The 19,910-nt window shown below is 42.2% G+C and overlaps 1 protein-coding gene across 3 annotated transcripts in view; it reads right to left on the bottom strand.

Moving 5' to 3' along the window:
* Window positions 1-19,910, bottom strand: part of st7l (suppression of tumorigenicity 7 like) — a 63,008-nt gene that overhangs the window by 33,886 nt on the left and 9,212 nt on the right. For all 3 annotated transcript variants that reach the window (XR_010005525.1, XR_010005526.1, XM_003220456.4), the window contains exons 3-10: window positions 17,914-18,079; window positions 16,697-16,751; window positions 13,217-13,332; window positions 11,825-11,903; window positions 11,078-11,232; window positions 3,434-3,531; window positions 2,628-2,742; window positions 1,712-1,784 (exon numbers count right to left, since the gene is read on the bottom strand). Coding sequence is in view for 1 of the 3 variants with exons in the window: in XM_003220456.4 (XP_003220504.1) it covers window positions 1,712-1,784; window positions 2,628-2,742; window positions 3,434-3,531; window positions 11,078-11,232; window positions 11,825-11,903; window positions 13,217-13,332; window positions 16,697-16,751; window positions 17,914-18,079 (857 nt within the window). In the remaining 2 variants the exon portion in view is untranslated. The remainder of the gene's footprint in view (window positions 1-1,711; window positions 1,785-2,627; window positions 2,743-3,433; window positions 3,532-11,077; window positions 11,233-11,824; window positions 11,904-13,216; window positions 13,333-16,696; window positions 16,752-17,913; window positions 18,080-19,910) is intronic.

The raw sequence follows: 19,910 nt of genomic DNA on the forward strand, positions 1-19,910 counted from the left end.
AAAATATCAGCATACAATTTAAAATACACAAATATTAAAACAGCATTAAACATCATTAGTATTAAAACACCGTTCTTAACTATGAATCATTTGTAAGTAGGATGTCTGTAACTCGGGGACTCTCAGTATACTGAAATGTTGCACTTTGTAGCTTGGACCATTTCAGGCCAAAAGACTATTGATGAAATTGATCGCTGAGCTGGGCTTTCATAGCTAGCTGAGTGGCCATTGACTGCGTGGTCTTAGAAGGAAATCCAGAAAAATTCTTAAAACTATGGAAGAACCGGGTGATCTGGTTTTGTTGTAAGAGCTTGGTGAAGAAGATCTTACACAGTAGTAAGAGTAGAATCGTGATCCAAAAGGGGCAAATGGATAATTTTCAACACTGAGAAGACAGATGATATGTTCAACACACTGGAGAGCTTTAATAGGATGGAGAGAATGAATATAGATTTGAAGGTGTGTCCCTTCCATGTGGGTTCTAACAGTATCTATATATACAAGGAGACAGATCTTGGGGATGTCCTCTGCTAGGATGATACTAAATTAAAACTAAAGATCTTTCAACCACTTTGAGACAAATCTGTCAGAGTTACACTGATAAAATCAGAAGATCATGCAGTATTTTGATGACTGATCCTTTATTTTATTTTTTCATTACAGGCCCCCTATCATTTTGAATGTTGGTGATGGAGTGGACCTGATATCTTACTCATTTCTCTATGAAGATAAGACAACCAACCAAGAGTAGGTAAGGGCAATGGGAGTGGACAGGGGTCCAGTGTTGGTCATATACAGCTGTTCTGAAATGTCTCTCTATTTTAAAGACAATGGTAACAATGCAATTGGTACCAAGAAGCTGAAAATCACTTAGTGAATGCCATGGTTGAGAAAGATTTTTGGCAGAAGTGAAAAATATTGAAATTCACTTTTGTACTATTTTATGTGACAAATGTTTCAATTCCACAGATAAAAAGAGTGTAATATATGGAAGCAGAAATTGAAAATTTTGACTTTTGCCATTTGAGGGTTTATACTGTTGCTCTTGTGGTTTCTTCCAACTATAGGATTTCATGTAAACATGGAAGAGATATTGCCCACAAATTCGAAGCTCAATTGTGAAATTCCTGTCTCATAAAATCTTTAAAAATAAGGTAAACGCACATATAGTGTGTCTCGCCAAGGCAAAGCAAATACTCAGCACACTCACTGAACTGTGCTATTCTATTTATTTATTTCCATCATTTCTAGCCCGCCCTTCTCACCTGAAGGGACTCAGGGCGACTTACAAAACTGGCAGAATTCGATGCCAATATACAACAATACAAAAGAATAAAACATAAGCAATTAAAAACTGTTTTAAAATAATACAAAATACTTGTATTTTTAGGCTGCAACAAGTACACTTCTTAAGGAAAACTTATTGGTATATGCAAAAAGGTTGTAGAAACAATGGCAGAATAGGAACTGGACAAAATAGTATGAGGTTGAAAAACATATTGCTTCAATCATAGAGTTGAATGCCAAGAGATGTTCCTAAGACAGGATAAAGGAAAAACACCTTGGGTGTGCTGAGTAGGGTGGAGTCTTTACCAAAAGTTATTCAACTCCTACAAAGGAGCCTACTAGGGTAGGCAGTTAAATTCATAATTACTGTTGGCCCTATACATGTTTAAATCATACTAATTAGTGACTAAAATAAGAAACTTACCTATCAGAAACTGCTCTGGCCTTTAAAAGTGCTGCTGTATAACATATTGCTGCTGACTTTGGAAGACTGATATCTATGGAACGATAAAATAGTGTCTTTAGATCCTAAAGCAAGAAACATGTCAAAATCACTCCCTCTGAGCAGTTTAACATTGAGGATAGTCTGAGCTAGATTTTGAACTAAACAATAAGAGGTTTCAGTTTATGCACCCTTCACATTTATCATAAACTTGTCAAAATGCTGAGCATAAAATAAACACAAAATGAACATAATCAAAAAGCATCACTTCTTCATGGTTAACTGCACCACTAAAGAAAAGAGGTATATTCGAGAGCAGGCCAGAGGCAGTATTTCAATTTAAGAATTACCTGTTTTGTTAGAGGAACCAGAGGGTGATTAGGACTACAGGGGAAAAAAACATCTCTCTCCATCCAGTTCACTTATATATGTGTGTAAACATCTATTTTAAAAAATTATGATTCCATTGGTCAATACATTCTAGATAAGTGGTCCTCAATCTGGGGTCCCCAGATGTTTTTGGCCTTCATCTGCCAGAAATCCTAACAGCTGGTAAATTGGCTGGGATTTCTAAGTTCAATTTTCCTCAAATAGGTGTAGAGAAAACAACTGGCAGTAATATTTCTGGATAAAACTGAAATTATGGCAGCAAACAAAGCATCTTCATCTATTTTTGTCACCTGCCAACTTAGAACACAACATGGGATGTCTAACATAACACAAAAAAGATGGGGACTTCAAAAGTATCCATCTGAATTTGTAGGCTCGATCTATTCATTCCAGTATGCTGTTTCCAACAATTATCATGGACAGCCTGGGACCACAAGAAAAGTCTAGCTATTACAATGTCTCATTAGAGTACACACACCAAAATCATCTGACTTTCATGTATTCCTACCATCATACTTTGCTAGAACTGCCTGGACATCAGCATAAGCCTGTAGTTCCAGAAGTGCTTCCAGGAGGTTTTCATGGATATTCAATACACTTAGAAGAGGAAATTCTTTCATTAACTGCAAAAAAGGTGCAAAGGAGGAGAACTAATGAAGCTGAATAAATTGCTTCCCTGAAGCCTAATTTTTTACATTTACTCCTATATGTAAAATGCATAAAATGCTACTTTAGGTTCAGATTGCGCAGACCAACTCATACAATTCAATGAGATTCTTAATACTTCTATTCTATAAAGCAGTATTAAGAAAAAAAATGATATTCCAGGAATATAAGTGAGAGTACTTAACCCTTTCCCCATCTGCTGAATACATTTATGAGATCAAACCCTTCCAGGATCCTATGCAGGATTCCATAGAACAAAATGGAAACAGAAAGAATTATAAAATAAGAAAAATACCATAGTGCAAGAACCATAGTCAGATTATTATGGAATAGCTAAAAATGTGTTCCTGGTTAATAAGATAAGGATTAATTGAACTTGGTAAAAATGCAGCCACAAAGCATCTCTAGCCTAGGAGAAGCTCTGCATTCTATAAAATGCGCTACTCATTGTAAAACATGTACAGATTATATAAAGTATAATGGCAGCCTTAAACATGCAAAACACAAAGAGGCTGTTATTTTTTCTAACGATTTAGTCCACAGAAATTAACAAGATTGCATAATTTACCAATTCAGTTACAATCTGTCTGATTAGGTACTAACTGTGGGGATTAGACTGTTTAGAGAATCTATTGCCCAGATACTTACATCTCTCATCATTTTCACTGCTTCTTTAATTCTTCCAAGTTTTCTTGCACACATAGCTAGTCTTCTTTTCACATAAACCAGCACATTGGTGTCTCTTCCTGAAAAAGTTTTTATCAGATGTATTAAGCGATATCTTAAAATGTCACACTTCTAATTCATTTTTTTATCTCACTTTTCCTGTTTCAGTAAACTGATACTGAAATACTGAAACACAAGCATAAAATTCTTGTCAGTATAAATCGCCTGATAAAAAGCTTGATCAGTGGATTTATCATCTGATTTATCATGAGGCTTGAGAAATAAAAATGTCAAGGACAGAACGCCACAAGATTCAAAGTAACAGAGTTTATTAGATTACAGAACTCAAAAATGCCCGTAAAACACAAGGGCCAGGCAGTTTTTGCCTTTAGGAGCAAAAAGGGGCAAAAGTAAATGTTCAAAAGATAAACCGGATTAAACCGGAGTTTAATCCGGGTAAAAACAAACTGCTTGCTTCAGCCTGGGTATAAACGAAACGAAAGCCAAGGAACAAAAGATACAAAGAATGCAACTAATTGGCAGCAGATTCCTCCCTGCTGCCAACACTGTGCTTAGAGTAACTTGCGTCGCTCCCCCACACACACAGCAGACAAGATCTCCAACACGAGTAAATCAGCCAAGGATTGTAGCAGCTGAGTAGACCAGTTCCGTTCCGTAGATCAAAGCCAGAAGCAGACGTTTGTAGTTTTTCCAAGTCCAAGAAGGGGTGAAGACAAGCCGTGGTCAGTTCAGTCCGAGTTCTCAAAGCAGGAGATGGCGTCCGTCAAGAAGACGACGGAAGGTCAAGCTAATAAGAGTAAGCACAGGTTTGCACAAACAAATGCCCACACAATCCCTCCCGCCGTCTGACCCTGGATTCCAATCAACTTACGTCACAGCACAGGAAAGCACACAAGTCTTCAGGGAAGCGTCCCACACACACACGGATCCCAAGCGTTTGCCCAGATTACCTTGCCCAACGCAATTTGCAATTGCTCTCAAGCCCCATTTTATGCCAGTTACAAATCTTCATCACTGTCAGCTGTCCTCCTTAACCCGGGCGTTTCCTCATCACTTTCCTCGTCAGAGCTGGAACACCTCTGACTACGCCCAACAGCATCTCCAGCTGTGGATCCCGTCCCATCCCTCCAGCTAAGCCATGGGTCTAATCCTGAAGGTCCCCATTCATCTTCTGTCCCATCATGGCCAGTGGCACCCACTTCCTCCCTTACCCGAGTCCAATCCATCTCATCCTCCTCCGAGCTAACCAGCCCCTCCTCCATTCTCTCCGTAAACCCTTCGAAAGACTCCTCGTCAGATGGTGCTGCAAATATGTCTCGCAGTCTTTTTCTCTCTCGCTCCTCGAGAGTATCTGACTCTCGAGGAGTCTTACGCCCACGTCTGTCAGTAACAGAGCCATGAGGCTCAATCATAACACTATCCCCTCTCACAAAGGCCTCCTCCCCCGATGGCGGAGAAGTGGCAGTGATACCCTCCGCTATAGCACCACGACGACTAGAGGTATCAAGTTTCAACAGCGAACGATGAAAGACTGGATGGACCTTTAAACTAGACGGTAAACGCAAACGAAACGCAACAGAAGAAATCTTTTTAACGATAGGAAAGGGACCCAAATACCGAGGCGCAAACTTTCCCCCAGCCTGTTTAATATGTTTGGAAGACAACCACACCAAATCCCCTTCTTCCAACTCCTCCCCTGCCTGCCTGTGGCGGTCAGCCTGAGTCTTCTGCGTTGCCTTAGCTTCCAACAGTAAGCGACGGGCAACATCATGCAATGCAGCCATTTCCGAAGAGCGGTACACAGGGTCCGAAGAGACCACATTGGTCGACGGCGCCACACCTCCCCGTGGGTGAAAACCATAAGTTAGCTCAAATGGCGTATGCTGACTAGACGTGTGCACCGCATTGTTGTAAGCAAATTCCGCCACCGGTAACCACTTTACCCAAGCCGTGGGTTGATCTAAACAAAAACAACGCAGATACTGCTCTAAGAGCCCATTAACCCGTTCCGACTGTCCATCCGTTTGCGGATGGAAAGCTGAAGACACGTTTAACTTAGTCCCCAAACACTCATGGAAGTGTTTCCAAAAGCGTGACACAAATTGCGGAGCCCTATCTGAAATAATCACCTCGGGTGCTCCGTGCAAACGATAGATGTGCTTTGTAAATAGTAAAGCCAACGTAGGGGCCGCCGGAATGGTTGAACAAGGAATAAAATGAGCCAGTTTACTAAATAAATCCACCACCACCCAAATACAAGTATAACCCCCAGACTTAGGCAAATCTGAAATAAAATCCATGGAAATGATTTGCCATGGCCTCTCCGGAACAGGTAAAGACGATAACAACCCTCTAGGGCGCCCAACAGGCGTCTTACTCTGCTGACAAACGGCGCAGCTGTCACAAAAGCGCAGAATGTCTTGCCGCATCTTTGGCCACCAGTAGCTCCTGGTGATAAGCTGTACGGTCTTGAACCTGCCAAAGTGCCCAGCCATGGGTTCGTCATGGTGGGCTCTAATCACCTCCAACCTGAGGGTCCCCACTGGTACGTAAACCTGCCCCCTACGCACCAATACCCCGTCTTGATCCTGGAGATGTGGCAGTATGGTACGGTTACCTGCAGAGAGCAGCATCAGTTGCTCCTGAGTCCACACATCATCCTTCTGAGCCTCAAGGATCTGGTCATGTAACCCAAGCTCATTATCTACAACACACAGAGAGGCAGTAGGCAAGATGGTCTGACATACTACCTGCTCATTGGTCTTAAATTCCGGCTTGCGGGATAAAGCATCGGCCCGCAAGTTTGCCTTCCCCTCCACGAACTGCACCTTGAAGTTAAACCTGGAGAAAAACAAAGCCCAGCGGATTTGACGTTGGTTTAACTTCTTTGCTGTTTGCAAGTGCTCTAAGTTCTTGTGATCAGATCTGACCACGATCTGGTGCCGTGCCCCTTCAAGCCAGTGCCGCCACACCTCAAACGCCACCTTAATCGCCAACAACTCCTTCTCCCATATGGTATAGTTCTGCTCGAAGGGTGTTAGTTGCCGCGAGTAAAATCCACAGGGACGCAAGGTCCCTGAGGAATCCTTCTGAGACAATACAGCCCCCAACGCGTAGCTAGAAGCGTCCGCTTCTACCACGAACGGTCTGTCAACATCAGGATGGGTTAGTATGTTGTCCGATTGAAAACTAGACTTTAATTGTAGAAACGCCTCGTGAGCTTCCCGCCCCCACACAAATGGCTGTTTCTTGCGCAGAAGCTGCGTCAAAGGTACCGTGAGCTTTGCAAAATTCGGAATAAACTCCCGGTAGTAATTAGCGAAACCCAAGAACCTTTGTACATCCTTCTTAGTCTTCAGCTCCTGCCATGAGTTGACGGCGTCAACCTTATGTGGGTCCATTTTAAGTTCCCTACCTGACACTACATGACCTAGGAACTCCACTTCAGGCACATGAAAGACGCACTTAGAAGCCTTGGCGAAAAGCCCATTAGCCCGCAGTCGGTGCAGAACCTGCTTGACATGTTGACGATGTTCTTTCTCGTCCTTAGAAAAAATCAAGATATCATCCAAATAAATCACTAAAAATTGGTCAATTAGGTCCCTGAACACATCGTTCATGAACCTCTGGAATACCGCAGGAGCATTACAAAGCCCAAAAGGCATGACTCGGAACTCGTGGCATCCGAAACACGTGTTAAATGCCGTCTTCCATTCATCCCCTTCCCGTATACGGATTAAGTTATAGGCCCCCCGCAGGTCAAGCTTGGTAAAGACCTTAGCCCCTTGCACCCTTGATAACAGTTCCGAGATTAAAGGGAGCGGGTACCTATCCCGAATGGTGTATTTGTTTAAGATCCGATAGTCACAGACCAGCCTAAGTTCCCCAGTCTTTTTGGCTACAAAGAATACTGGTGCCGCAGTTGGAGAACTAGATGGGCGAATAAACCCCTTGGCTAAATTTTCATCTAGAAACTCCCGCAAAGCTTGCCTTTCCGGTACAGTCAAGGCATACAGCCTCCCTGCTGGCAGTTTCGCACCTTCTGCCAACTTGATGGCGCAATCATATGGCCTGTGCGGTGGTAATTTGTCCGCTTCTCTTTTACAAAATACATCAGAGAACTCCCCATACTCAGCAGGCACTCCCTCCATATCAGAATGAGTAACATTTAGAGTGCAACAATCCTGCCTCTTTAAGATCACTTTACGTGTTGCCCAATCTACTTGTGGGTTTACTACAGCTAGCCAATCCATCCCCAGGATCACGTCATATCTAGGCAAGCTCGTAATATCCCACACAAACGTTCCCGTTACTCCCTGCACCTCCCACGTTACTGCTGAGGTTTCATGGTTAACCACCCCAGTCTCCAGCAGTCTCCCATCTGCTCCTTCCACCCACACGTCGCATGCCTTGCGCACTCTAGGAATGCCATGCTTCTTAGCAAACTCAATATCTACATAGGAGACCGTAGCCCCTGAGTCCAGCAGTGCCAAAGTAGAAACAAGTTCCCTTCCCCCAACAGATAATGTAATGGGTACGAAAACATGCTTCCTCCCCTCAGTTGACTGCTTGAGGAGCCCTAGTGCGTTGGACTCACGTCGCACTAGGGCTGGCCTTTTCCCGAAAGCTGGGAAGGTTTCACATTACAATTTTTGGCAAAATGCCCAGCATTCCCACAGTACAAACACAAGCCCAGCTGCCTCCTACGGCTCTTTTCCTCTGTAGACAGCTTTTTAAAGACCCCAAGCTCCATGGGCTCTTCCCCCATCACCACAGGTGCCCTGGTTACATGCATGGGTGGCGCACACATTGCTTTTGAGTGTTTACGAGCCTCGAACCTTGCGTCTAAACGCAGCACCTTAGCTACTAAGGCGTCCCAGCTTTCAGCCGGCTCCAAGCGTGCTAATTCATCCTGGAGCATATCACTTAACCCGGCAATAAATAAAAGCATGAATGCATTTTCCCCCCAATCCAGCTGGTGGCGATACAGGTTAAACTTATTTAAGTAATCCAAAACAGTCCCCTTTCCCTGTTTCAACCGATACAGAGCCCACCCAGCGTTCTCCGTGCGGAGAGGATCCCCAAAAGTATCAGTTAACAACTTTTTGAAATTATTCAAATTGTCCTTGACTGGGTCATTTCCCAAAATTAAATTAGTGGCCCATTGTCCTGCGGGACCGGTCAACAAACTCAAAATAAAGGCCACCTTGCTAGTGTCTGTAGGAAAAGCATGAGCACTGAGCTGAGAAAAATAAAGCTCCACTTGTGCCAAAAAGGTTGGCAACTTGCACCTGGTTCCGTCAAAGCGTTCAGGAGTCAAAACATGTCCTTTCACAGCCTGAGCTGTTTGGCTAACGGTAAAAGCCGTTTGCAATTGGTCTACTTTGGCCCTTAACTCATCCATCGTCTTCCTGACGGGTTTATTGCTGCAATAAACTTTTTATGGGCGTTGGGCAATCTGTCAAGGACAGAACGCCACAAGATTCAAAGTAACAGAGTTTATTAGATTACAGAACTCAAAAATGCCCGTAAAACACAAGGGCCAGGCAGTTTTTGCCTTTAGGAGCAAAAAGGGGCAAAAGTAAATGTTCAAAAGATAAACCGGATTAAACCGGAGTTTAATCCGGGTAAAAACAAACTGCTTGCTTCAGCCTGGGTATAAACGAAACGAAAGCCAAGGAACAAAAGATACAAAGAATGCAACTAATTGGCAGCAGATTCCTCCCTGCTGCCAACACTGTGCTTAGAGTAACTTGCGTCGCTCCCCCACACACACAGCAGACAAGATCTCCAACACGAGTAAATCAGCCAAGGATTGTAGCAGCTGAGTAGACCAGTTCCGTTCCGTAGATCAAAGCCAGAAGCAGACGTTTGTAGTTTTTCCAAGTCCAAGAAGGGGTGAAGACAAGCCGTGGTCAGTTCAGTCCGAGTTCTCAAAGCAGGAGATGGCGTCCGTCAAGAAGACGACGGAAGGTCAAGCTAATAAGAGTAAGCACAGGTTTGCACAAACAAATGCCCACACAATCCCTCCCGCCGTCTGACCCTGGATTCCAATCAACTTACGTCACAGCACAGGAAAGCACACAAGTCTTCAGGGAAGCGTCCCACACACACACGGATCCCAAGCGTTTGCCCAGATTACCTTGCCCAACGCAATTTGCAATTGCTCTCAAGCCCCATTTTATGCCAGTTACAAATCTTCATCACTGTCAGCTGTCCTCCTTAACCCGGGCGTTTCCTCATCACTTTCCTCGTCAGAGCTGGAACACCTCTGACTACGCCCAACAGCATCTCCAGCTGTGGATCCCGTCCCATCCCTCCAGCTAAGCCATGGGTCTAATCCTGAAGGTCCCCATTCATCTTCTGTCCCATCATGGCCAGTGGCACCCACTTCCTCCCTTACCCGAGTCCAATCCATCTCATCCTCCTCCGAGCTAACCAGCCCCTCCTCCATTCTCTCCGTAAACCCTTCGAAAGACTCCTCGTCAGATGGTGCTGCAAATATGTCTCGCAGTCTTTTTCTCTCTCGCTCCTCGAGAGTATCTGACTCTCGAGGAGTCTTACGCCCACGTCTGTCAGTAACAGAGCCATGAGGCTCAATCATAACAAAAAATGTCTGATCCTTCTGCAACAGACGTATGAGGATGTGCCAGATGTCTTTGGAAATATTATTTATTGAAACTTATATTATAAAAATCCTTCACCATGCCTCCAGATTTTTTTGTGGGGAGACTGTATATAGTGTAGAAATGATTTATAATAAGTCTTAAACAGAAGTGAGGAACTTCTGATCATCTAGATCAGGGATGTCAAACCGAGGGCCACACTTAATGGTTGCCTTCAAAGACCTGTTTGCAATTGTAAGCATTGAAAGCCTCAAAGGTAACATAAAATGACAGGGCAGGTCAGATCGGGTGCATGGGCCTTGCATTTGACATGTAGCATCTAGATGCTGTTGGCCTACCATTCCCATCAGTCCAGTCCAGCCCAGCCAAGTCAATGTGAAGGATGGCAGTAATGACTCATCTTCCACTGTTAGGTCTCAGATTTCATACCCTGGCTTAAGATGTGAGACAAGTTATCAGTAAGGATATAGCTCGTTTTGTAGACCACGAGTGCCTGTTAGTAAAAGTATTTTTGTTTGACTGGCCTAGTATGAATCACATCTAACTCATGGTTTCGAAAAGCCCCGCATCCAAGGATGTGAAACAAGAAATCCAATGGTACCCTCTCATTTAGTCATAAATCCACAGCCTCAGCACATATTTGCTTCTCCATCATAATAATAAATTGAAGGCTGAGAACTTGTTTGTGGCTTCGGAATTCAGATACCATATCCCATGGCACAAAAGAGAAAGTTGGGAAGGGGGCAGAAATGATACTGCAACGTTAAATCATTGATCATGAATTGGAAAACTGCTATAAAGAAATATTAAGGAGCTATTGGAAATTAGACTATTGGGCAAAGGCATGGAAAATCCACCCAAAGTAAGAGTGTATTTATCAAGTCACTTAGAAGTGTGTTTGTTAGCAGGTCTGCTAAAAATTAAAATGAATCCAACTCCAAATACATTTAGCCTTTTGAACACTACATAAAATACTTACTAAGCTGTGCTTCATGTTGGGGGCTTTGAGTGCTGCAGTGCTGAGACTTCCTATAAATTGTTTCTCCTGCTCGCAGAGCCTGCTTGAAATATTTTTCAGCATCTACAATAGTTATTGCTTCTTCCTCTGCCAGTAGAACATATGCCATTGCACAGCTAAAAGACAGAAGGGAGGTGAAGGAGAAAGAGGGAAACATAGTTTTCAGATGAAAGACAGCCAACCAGACTTATTTGGTATGTAAACCTAAATTACAGGAATGATCAAAATTTAATATAGTACAATAGTTTCACTTAAATAAACTTGATCAAATAAGATACAAAGACTATTACATTTAGCACACTGTTAAAAGGTCACAGCAGACCATGTAAGGGTTTCTTCAGTTCTTGCATTTTCAAGTGGAATTACCCAAAAGGAGATCAACCACTCTTGTCGATTATACAGTATGTTGTAGGACCCAAACCCAACAAGATACTCACAGAATAAAAAAAAAATATTGACAGCATAACTGTACTAAATCTAACCACTGCACACTGAGTAACATATGCTATCTGCATGCCATAAATGATTGGTACATAAATGAGAATGGTACTAGATGCCTACATGTGGCAACTCTAGAAATTCCAGTAGCATGATGGAACTTTCACAAGAACAATAACAGTAACACAATTTGGTGAAGATCTAGGAATCAGTGCCATGTGGCTTTAATTTGGGATCAGAAATTAAGCTGGAACTTGTGACCAGACTTACTCATTATTTATTTCCAAAGCTTGATATGCTGCTTTGATCCGGGCCTGGGGGTTTCTCTCCCGCCATGCCTTCTGCATAACTGTTAAAAAGGGAAGAGAAAGTCTTTAAAAGGCAAGTGACAAACAATATTCATGCAATAAATATACATTCAAGAAGAATTGTCAATAATTATCAAGATATGACCAAATTAACACCAGTCTTTATAATACCTTTGGTGAGCTCCAGAGTAATTTAAGCCACTGGCAGACTTTGGGTGAAACAAAAATGGTTAAATGCAAACTCTTTTTCAAAGGCTTATTGACCTGACCTGACCTGACCTGACCTTCTTTTGTTTCCTTTTTTTCAGTCAGGATCTAACAACAGAGGGACTCACTTACCAATGCAGTAAGAGAGGTTTACATTACCATCAAAATTCAGTATTTGAGGAAAGCAAACTCTGTTTCTTAAAAAGCTATGAACTAAACACTCATGAATGGACAAGGAAATCCTATAGTTGTCTACTCAAAAGGCAGTTCCATTAAATTCAATGAGACTTATTCAGAAGCAATTTGAGCAAAAGATGAAGCTGCATATTTGATCTTCCTCAATCTTCGTAAGAAAAGTAAAGAATCTATATGTTTCCTTTGGAACAAAATCTATAACTGTCCAGTAAGAATAATGTGGAAAATGTTAGGAACATTTTTTCTGGAAAGATAATGTTAGTTTTGGCTTGGTATACTCTATTCATACAACACAGAGAACTATAATACCATGCAACATATTTTCAGATTAGGCCACAGACAGCTAGATCTTAGTGATTTAAATTTGAGTTCTTCTACTTTATCAGAGAGAGGGGAGTCCTCTGCCTCCCAAATGGCTTCCAGGACTCTCGAATCTGGCACCAGCTTCACTCCCAGGGTTTTTTACAAACCCGTCCCTACAGATGTCCCTTTGGGCAGCAGCACTCCCAGTGATTCCTCTGCCTCCCAAAGGGTTTCCAGGACTCTCGGCTCTGGCACCAGCCCCCTCTTGGGATTTTCTCCAAACCCACCCTTACAGACATCCCTTTGGGTAGCAGAACTCCCAGTAAAGCTGAAAAATACCATTTGACAAAAGCCAGGGATGCATCCAATTAAACCATTGGTTTCAAAAACAGGAGCAGACAATACACAAATACTAAATTAATTAGAGTCTGATTCTGTAAAATCTCAAGACTTCTTTTTAAAGATTAACAAACATTTTAAAGCACACAAGCAAGCTTTCAAGACTTACTATTTGTGAAAGAAAAATGCAACTTATTTCAAATGGGGATAACAAAGAATCCAACCGTTGTTCACTCCTAATTTAGAATGGACAACAGAAAAGGAACCACAACATTTTTTTCCCTTTCACACAGGAAAAAGTCACTGCTACCTGAATCTGAAGGCCGAAGTGAGTCTGTTTCACATGTGAAAAATGTCTGATGATCTTGAGCAGATAAGTTCATGTCATAATATGTAAGTGGTTCTTTTCCAGTCACCCAAGTATACCTTTTTTAAAAAGAACAAGAGAGAAAGAGAGGTCCCATGAATGGTATAAGCCTATGGATGTCAACTTAGAAGCAAATCCTAGTGCATTCAGTGAGGCTCACTTTCAAACAGATATAGGTAAGACTGAAGCCAAAAGAATTTATTTAGAAGAGAACTGAGATATATAATTGGCTTTGTACATATACTCGCGTGACCTCACTTGACTAACACAAGAATAGCTTTTTAAAGTCAAGAAAAAAACTATTAGGATTTCTCTTAGCAATTAGAAATCTTGGGATAATTATTTACAGATTTCAAACCTAGCTGGAATACTGATGCTCAAAATAACTATTACTATCTTTGTAAGTAAACTTTTATTACAGTCAATGACTGTGATGAGTCATGGGCCATGTAGTCCCGTTCATGGCACTGTAGTCCCAGATGAAGAGGAGAACTTGGGTTTTTCACCGTCTCAGTCAGAATTGGAACCTTCCCAGCCAGATTTGGGAACCTTGCACCTGCAAGAGATTTGTCTTCCAGAAATCTGTCAAACAAGCCCTGAGCCTAAATCTCCTGTGTTTTCTCGCCACGAGTTTTGTAAACATCAGAGAGCGGTTCAAGCGGCCTCTCGTAGGAGTGCTAGGATAGCTGCTAAGAATTCAGCTGATTAAGCCTGCTTTCCATGGGAAACCTTAAGGAGTCATGCATCTGGACTCAGAGATTAGCTTTCGTTTCTAGTTCCCCAGAGAACTGCTCTTTGGTGGGAAAACTAGACCCTATTTAGGTGTTTTACCCACAAAGACATCTTGCGGAGTCAATTCGTCAGCTACTGGAGTAAGTTGTGTGTGGACAGCGCGCTCCGTTTCCAAGCCTCGTTCCTGTTTCCAAGCCTCGTTCCTGTTTCAAGCCTTGTCCCTGATTTCAAGCCTTCGCTCCTGTTTCCAGCCTTGTTTACCTTCGCGGACCTTGCCTTGTTTTCCAGGACCCAGCCTCGCTTTGTTTTCCCGGATTTTACCAAGTAATTCCACGGATCTTGTTCTTGCTCCTCGTTACCTTGTTGCCTTGAATCAAGCCTTGTGTTCCAAGTATCAAGTTATTTCCTAGCCTTGCTCAAGTTCATGGACTAAAGGACCTTGTCATCTCCCCTCACTTGCTTGGCAAGTGAGTGTTTCGGTTATTGGATTACAACTTTGGACCTTAATATTTCATATTGGACATTGTTTCTTTGGACTAATTTTGACCTTTCCTGAAAGGTCCAACTCTGGACTATTTTCTACACTTGTTTTTATTAACTTTATATACTCCTTCAATAAAGATATTAGATAGATTCTGGCCTCTGTGTATGGTTATTGGTGCCCTGCAGCCTGGGTCCTGACAATGACCAGCTCATATCAAGTCCCGTATATCCATATGAAATCAGAAGGGTTATATACTTAAAACTTCAATATTATTAAAACCCTTATAAAAGTAAATCATTGACAAAATTTAAAATCTAGGCTAAAGACTTCAATATTAATTAGAAAACATTATAAAATTGAATCATTGACAAAATTTAAAATCTAGGCTAAAGACCACATACCAGTACTATTAAGACCCAACTCAACCCACAGGATCATCCACAGGGGTGGGGGGGGGGGAGGGGAATACCCATAACTGTAAACAGTCTGTAACTATATCTATAAATATCGGTGTATATCTGCTTTCCCAACTCTATTCTATAGGTGATACTTAGTCCTTTTGGCTCTCAATCATCATCTGCCGGATTTTAATCGCAGCCATGCAGAACTTGGCAACATTATACGTCACAGCCGAGATGGTATCTGAGAGCAATAAGGTTACGTAAAATTGTCCAGAACTTCCTGGGTATTTAGTTGTCCATGGCATGATGAGACGTGTTCAAATGTCTCTATAAAACAGGCACTGCAGAAGCACATGCTCCGTTGTTTCTATCTGACCTGAGTCACATGGACATAGCCTCTCAGAGTATGGGGTCTTCTGATAACGACCTTCCAGTACTGCGGATGGAAGCGCATGACATCATGCCAAAATGAAGGCTCTCCGACGGTTGGCTACCTCCAACATAGTAAGATATTCCATAGGGGAGGTATGGCTCCTACTGTCTCCATTGGTGATAAAGGATGGGACACTGGACAGATCTATTTGGTGTTCAATGTCTGTTATACGTTGCTTGATCAGGGATTTGGCCTAGTCATATCCCATGCTGGCTAGTAGTTCTGGGCATAGACCAAGAGATGCAATTTTGTGTACTATTTCCTTTGGCCAACTGAATTGGAAATTGTCCTTCATAGTGAGTGGGGCAAGGCCCAGGGGCATGAAGGATAGTCTGAGCCAGTAATTCAATATTACCATCCACACCCTGGCCTCCACTCTCAAGAAGCCAGTCTCTAGGCATAGGATAGCATTAGAGACACACCATTAGAGACCTTGGAACCTGTAGGGCTGATCTTAAAAATTTGAATTGGACAGTCTCCAGTAGGGCAAAGTCGGAAAAAGGTCCTATCTGGGCACCATAAACGAGTTGGGCCATTTACTTGGCTTCAAAATTATCTTTGTATTTAAGGAATTATTATTATTATTATTATTGACACAACGATGTTGTATGACACAGCAAACAAGATAGATATGCTAGATTTTGTATCACAAAATCACAAGTCGAACACTTCCCAAGTGTTTAGGACTGTGTGATGTATTTTCGGATAATGCGTGCAGATCCCAGTAGGGTGGCCTTTTGCAGTTGGCAGATAGTAATTTTGTCAATGTCTATTATTTCCAAATGCCAGCTGAGATCTTTTGGGACGGCACCCAATGTGCTGATCACCACGGGGACCACCTGTACTGGTTTCTGCCAGAGTCTTTGAAGTTCGATCTTGAGGTCCTGATAGCGGCTGAGATGATGATGATGATGATGATTATTATTATGTATACCTTGGTTTATCTTTCCCAAAGGGGGACCCAAAACAGCTTAACATAAAAGCATTAGTACACAATTTAAAATATACAAACATTAAAACAGAATTAAATATAAAAAGTATTAAACATTCACAGTTAAAAACCATTCAGCATATTCAATGCATATTCAAGTTAAAACCACATCACCTCCTGACTTGATCTTAAAAACCTTCATCTTCAAAAGCCTGCCTGAATAAAAAGGTTATACATTTAAGGTACATATATTACAATGATGTGAAAAATACAGTTGCATTATCTGTGAAGAAAGGAAATACTTATCTATACAAACAAGTGCTTGCTGTGATAATGTATGTGGAATCCTCAGAAAAGAGCAGGATTATAAACTTGTAATACATTCGAATTTAGGTTTCTTTTTTTAAAAAAAGGTTTCAGAACTACAATAAAAATAAGATACCTGCTATACTCTGCTCCTCTAAAGAGGTTGAGGGGATTTCTCCATACCTTGCACTCTGTAAAAATAAAAACAAAATTTAATCTATCATTAAAGTAAAAGTGCTGTCTTTTAATATACAGACACACACTAATGTAAGTACCTGGCCTGTACTCTCTACTTCAAAATATCAATGTTTTTCAGATTTAGAAACTCACCATAACCTGGCACGTGAAAATTATATTTGGCACTGAACTTTAAAGCTTAATTAAAAACCATAACTCAAACTGGGTATCTCAGGAGGAGGGGTAGAGAGAGGCTAATGCTGCCCATATTTTTCCTATCCAAATATCAGGCTAAAGTTTCAAACTAAGAAAAAGACTGGTGACTGGGCTTGTGTCTTCTTTCTAATCTTCCCAATTCATTTATCTGATTTTAAGAGAAATGTTCTGTCACAGATTGTGTAGAGCACCAAATTCACACACACAAAGCCTGCCACTTGCATGTATATAGTATGACATTTGATGGTAGAATACCTATTGTTATACATCTAAAATAATTCACTTTGGAATTTGCAATATTTAGAAAGTGAGTGTACCTACACTACACAATTATAATGCATCAATACCACTTTAGCTGTCATGGCCCTATTCCACGAAATTCTGGGATCTGTGGTTTTCTGATACATTTAAGATTTTTGTATAGGTAACTCTATAGCTGTAGTTAAGGAAAGTGCAATACAGAACACTAACTACTTCGCCAAACTGCAAACATTATGATTCTTCAAATGGTTTCACAAAAAGTAGCAAAGCCAATTGAAGAATTGCCAGGCTGCTATAACTGTGTCGTTAAGATGCACTTGAGATACTAAACTACTAATGTATTTTAATGATGTATTTTTATAGTTTTAATTGATTATATGTACTGTTTTTGTTTTATTATTATGTTCTTGGCATTAAATGTTGCCAACTGTTGTAAGCCGCCCTGAGTCCCCCCGGGTGAGAAGGGCGGGGTATAAATTCTGGAAATAAATAAATAAATAAAATAAACTGAGATTCTCTCCTTTCTACAACCACAGTTCCTTAAACTGATTAATTTTTGTTGTTTCTCTTATTTGAATTATTCTAGATATGATCAATAACCCTCCAATTCAAGGTATCTGTTTTATAATAATGTGTTAAAGATATAGCTACGCTACCACCAACTACGCTTCCACAAAATCAAAGATTGTAAGCAGTCACCTGACAGACTTTGCCTGTTCATCTCATTTTCTCCATTTGTGGCAGAGAACGTTGTTTGTGGAGAAATAGTATTCTCTGTTCCTCCAATAAGTGGTCGCAAATGGCTCACAGATACCTGTTCTATGAAGGATGTGCCATATTTCCTGAAGTACCACCATTCAAATATCTGTAACAAGAAACCGAACAAAATAAATAGAATCGGGAATATACAACTTATTCTCAAAAACAATATCCATGTAAATCTCTCACAAATTGTAGAGTTAACTAAAATACCCAGTTACTTACGTTTCATTTTACCAAACAGGCATAATGATTGCACACATATCAGAAAATAGTGCCCAATATATTTTACCTCAGTATAGAATTTGTATTTAAGATAGGGGTAAGAGCTATAAGCTTGATCAAAGAGAGATCAGAGCAAACTATTGGTGTTTTAATTAGCATTCAGTTTCTACATTGGATTGTATGAGGTACATCCAGTTGTTACTTCCACCACAGTAGATTCATTGCATCAAGGTAAGTGTTAATTTAACAAGTTCCATTGTTCCATGGATCTTATCGAGTTCAGACTAACTGGATTATTATCTAGATTGATGACGACAGTATTATCAACTCCACAAAGGGGCGGGGGGGCTGGGGGGGTGTAAACTTCCTGATGGATGGAAGAATTTCAGCTATGGTTTTTATTACTTCAGATTGATATGTAATATTTTAACCAAGTACGGTAGAGTCTCGCTTATCCATCATAAACTGGCGGGCAGAATGACAGATAAGCGAAACTGATGGATAACAGGGTGGGTGCAAGCTAACGCACCCTCCCTTCCTCTCTCACTTACCAGGATGGATCCCAGCAGCAGCGACGACAGCACCGGGACCTGGCAGGGTGAGTGAGTGAGAGAGCAAGCGAGTGAGGGTGGGCCCCCTTTGCCGCCCTCGTTCACTCGCCCACGTCCATCCCTCGGCTCCTTCACCACGCCGGGTCCCAGCAGCACCGGGGCCCACTCTGGCAAAGGAGCGAGTGAGCGAATGAAGTAGGGCCTTTGCTGCCCTCCTTCCCTCGCCCGCCCGCCATCCCTCAGCTCCTTCACCACGCTGGGTCCCAGCAGCACCGGGGCCCGCTCTGGCAAAGGAGCGAGTGAGCGAATGAAGTAGGGCCTTTGCTGCCCTCCTTCCCTCGCCCGCCCGCCGTCCCTCAGCTCCTTCACCAGGCCGGGCCCTAGTGCTGCCGGGACTCGCCGTGGTGAAGGAGCTGAGGGATGGAGGCGGGCAAGCGAAGGAGGGCAGCAAAGGCCTTCACTCGCTAGCTCATTCCTTCACCAGTGCCCCCGGAGGAGCGAGCAAGCGAGCGAGCGAAGGAGGGCCTTTGCCACCCTCCTTTGCTCACCCACCTCCATCCCTCAGCTCCTTCACCACGCCAAGTCCCGGCAGCACCAGGGCTCAGCCTGGCAAAGGAGCGAGCGAGTGAGTGAAGGAGGGCCTTTGCTGACATCCTTCACTCGCCCACCCTCCGTCCCTCGCTCACTCACCCAGCTGGGTTCTGGCAGCACCAGGACCTGGAGGGGTGAGTGTGTGAGAGAGAGCGAGGGAGGGCATTTGCCTCAGATAATACAGAGCGTCAGGTAAGCAGAACTCAGATAAACTCTACTGTAGTTGTTCTTTGTAGAACAGTTTGTTTCATAAATTGTAGGAAATAATATACGATTATTTGAAAAGGGTTTATTTCCTTTATGGGAGAACAGGTTGTAATTTAGTAAAGCAGATTCTAAATACAATATCTGGGCAAAGTACATTAGGGGGAGCTAGAGAGAGAAAAATCGTCCATTTTACGGAGAAGGAGTTGAAGGAGGAAAACCATTTTCTTCATTTTCACTGGTTATTCTCCCTCCCCACTTCCCTTATCATAAGCAAGGGTTGTTTCCACAATGGGGAATGGGTGGAATAACAGAAAAACAGAGGGAAATGATTTTACTCCTTCAACCCACCCTTCATCCCCGTAA

Source organism: Anolis carolinensis, chromosome 4 (genome assembly GCF_035594765.1).
Source record: "Anolis carolinensis isolate JA03-04 chromosome 4, rAnoCar3.1.pri, whole genome shotgun sequence".
NCBI classification, from domain to species: Eukaryota; Metazoa; Chordata; class Lepidosauria; order Squamata; family Dactyloidae; genus Anolis; species Anolis carolinensis.